The 2,831-nt window shown below is 34.8% G+C and overlaps 1 protein-coding gene across 1 annotated transcript in view; it reads right to left on the bottom strand.

Moving 5' to 3' along the window:
- The window catches only part of LOC103211795 (histone demethylase UTY-like), a 398,135-nt gene that overhangs the window by 148,119 nt on the left and 247,185 nt on the right, over positions 1-2,831 (bottom strand). The window contains 2 exon segments of the mRNA XM_042783269.1: positions 1,685-1,780; positions 2,598-2,733. Coding sequence (XP_042639203.1) covers positions 1,685-1,780; positions 2,598-2,733 — 232 coding nt within the window.

The following is a 2,831-nucleotide window of genomic DNA, read 5'->3' as shown; positions in this document are numbered from 1 at the left end:
ACAAATTTCACATGGAAAGAAAAGAGACCTCAGATAAGCAAATGCCACTGAAGAAGAACAAAGTAAGAGGTCTTACCCTACTGGATCTCAGAACCTACTATACAGCTAAGTAGTCAAAACAGTCTGGCACTGGTACGATAGACCCATAGACCATGGAATGTAATTGTGAACTCAAAAATCAATCCACGGATCTATGGTCAGTTGATTTTTGACAAACAGCTGAAATCCAATAAACGGGGAAGAGACAGTCTCTTTCATAAATGTTGTTGTTGTTACGTACCATCGAGTCGGACCCAACTCATAGTGACCCTCCTTGGGTTTCCGAGGCAGTATCGCACAGAAGCAGATTGCCCCATCTTCCCTCCAAGGAGTGGCTGGTGGGTTTGAACCACCAGCCTTCTGGTTAGCAGTCAAGTGCCTTAGGCACTATGCTACCAGAGCTCCCAAAACTAGACAACTAGTACCTTCTAAATATTAAATTTTTATGTGCTCCAAAAGACTTTTCCAAAGGAATAATAAGAGAACCTACAGATTGGGGAAAAAAAGTTGGCAATGACATAACTGACAAGGGACTTTTCTCTGTAACATTTACAGAAAACTCCAACTTCTCAACATAAAAAAGACAATCAATCCAATTAAAAAATTGGCAGAAGACACAAATAAGACACTTCACCCAAAGAAGATATTCAAGTAGCCAACAAACAAGTGAAGAAATGTTCATGATCATTAACCACTAGAGAAATGCATATAAAAACAACCATGAGATAATATCTCACCTGAGATGTTATCATTAATAGCAAAGTTCAACACCACAGAAAATACCCAATGCTGGTAAGGATGCTAAGAGATTGGAACCCTCATACACTGATCATGGGATTGTAAATTGACACAATCACTGAAGAAATCAGTATAGAGATTACAAAAAAGTTGGAATTAGAAATAACATCTGATCCAGCAATGCCATTCCAAGGTATATAGTCTAAAGAAGTGAGAGCTAGGAAACAAACAGATGTATGAATACCCTGCTATTTACAATAGCAAACAGAAGGAAACAACCTAAGCACTATTTACAAAGCAAAGATGGAAACAACCTAAGTGCCCATCAATAGGAGAATGGATATCCAAACTATGGTACATATACACTGTGGAATACTATGCACAACTAAAGAATAATGTAGAATCTATAAAACACATAACATGGATAAACTTGGAGGATGTCACGCTGAATGAAATAAGTCAATCACAGAGGACAAATATTGTTAAAAAAAAAAAAGGCAAGGAAGGTTTTATATAGAAAGAAACTTTCTTTGCTGATTACTAGGGTTGGGAGGACAGAGGTGGGTATACCATTAGACAGAGACAAGTATTCATTTTGGTGAAGGGAAGGGTAATGAACCAAAAGTAAGTGATTAACACCATGGCATGGAGGAAGAGGTTTTATGAAAATAGGGAGTTAGAGACACGCACTGAAAGCATAATCTGTACTTTATACTTTACTCTCTAATATGTCTTATCTTTTGAAACACATGAATTATGATTTCTATTACTCTGCGGACTAATTTTACTTATTTACATGTTAACTTAGTTTACCGACAATTTCAGAAATACCTAAAAACAACTAATGTTTACTACCTTGTTGCTTTAAAATGGATTTTTCAAAAATGTTAAAAAGTATTTTTCATACCTGTAATTTCTGTGGTGCTAAGTACCATGAATGAACTTGTTGCTGTACTGAGGGATGTGAAACATTATGGCCACTATTCCAGTTATCAGAAGTATTCTAAGGAAAATTGATTTTAACAAATTAAACAATATGTGTTTAGACCCATAAAGTAACAATAATGAGTCAAAAACTACACTCATTGCCATAGACTAGATTACAACTCATATAGCAACACTGTAAAACAGAGTAGAACTTTCCCAAAGGGTTTCTGAAGGCTCTAAAATCTTTACAGAACCAAACTGCCTCATCCTTCTCCCACAGAAGGGCTAGTGGGGGTCAAGCACTGACCTTCTGATTAGTGAACAAATGCCTAAACCATTGTTCCATCAGAGCTTCTAAATAACGACTAATGGGAAGGCAAATAAATGACTAGGGACTAGAATATTCAAATATATATCTAATATTTACATTTATAAAATAGACAAGTTTTTACATCATTTAAAAATAATTTCATATACATAAATAATTTAGAAAATTATAAATTTGTAATATATATGGTACCATTAAACCACCCAAAAAGGTCAACACTCAAATCATGCATCAAATAGCTAACCACACTGTCCAGAAAGTGAACGTAATGGTGCAAATTATTTCAAGATCATAAAAATAGGGAAATAAATGAAATTATGTGATGAACATAACCTTATTCCCACCTTTTGTATTTAATATGATACTAAAATTCTAGTATAAAAAAATCTCATATAAAAGAAAATTAACTGAAAAACTTTATAGTCCTTCACACTCAGAAGTTCAAACTCAGGACAGGTGCTATAGAAATTCCCTAATTTTAAGAGTTAGGGCTTCTTTTTGATTGTGATTTTCTTTTGCATACACACACACACACACACACACACACACACACATATATGTATACCTTTGTTGGACTAGATGTTCTTTTCCTCTTGGCAGGATTGGATAGGCCATCTACTTGACTAGAAGAAATGTGTAGTGGCAAAGGTTGCTGTGAAACTGGTATTTGACTGAGGCCTAATGTTGGTTCAGTATCTGCATGATGAGGTCTACAAGCCTAAGAATCACAGAAGTAAGACAAAAATATGGTTCTGTGTATTTTAATTTGATATTTGAAATCATAAATGGTGATAAATAT

This window comes from Orycteropus afer, unplaced genomic scaffold, assembly GCF_000298275.1.
Source record: "Orycteropus afer afer isolate SDZICR_OR568_19922 unplaced genomic scaffold, OryAfe1.0 scaffold00794, whole genome shotgun sequence".
NCBI classification, from domain to species: domain Eukaryota; kingdom Metazoa; phylum Chordata; class Mammalia; order Tubulidentata; family Orycteropodidae; genus Orycteropus; species Orycteropus afer.
This window is presented reverse-complemented; position numbering and strand designations above follow the sequence as displayed.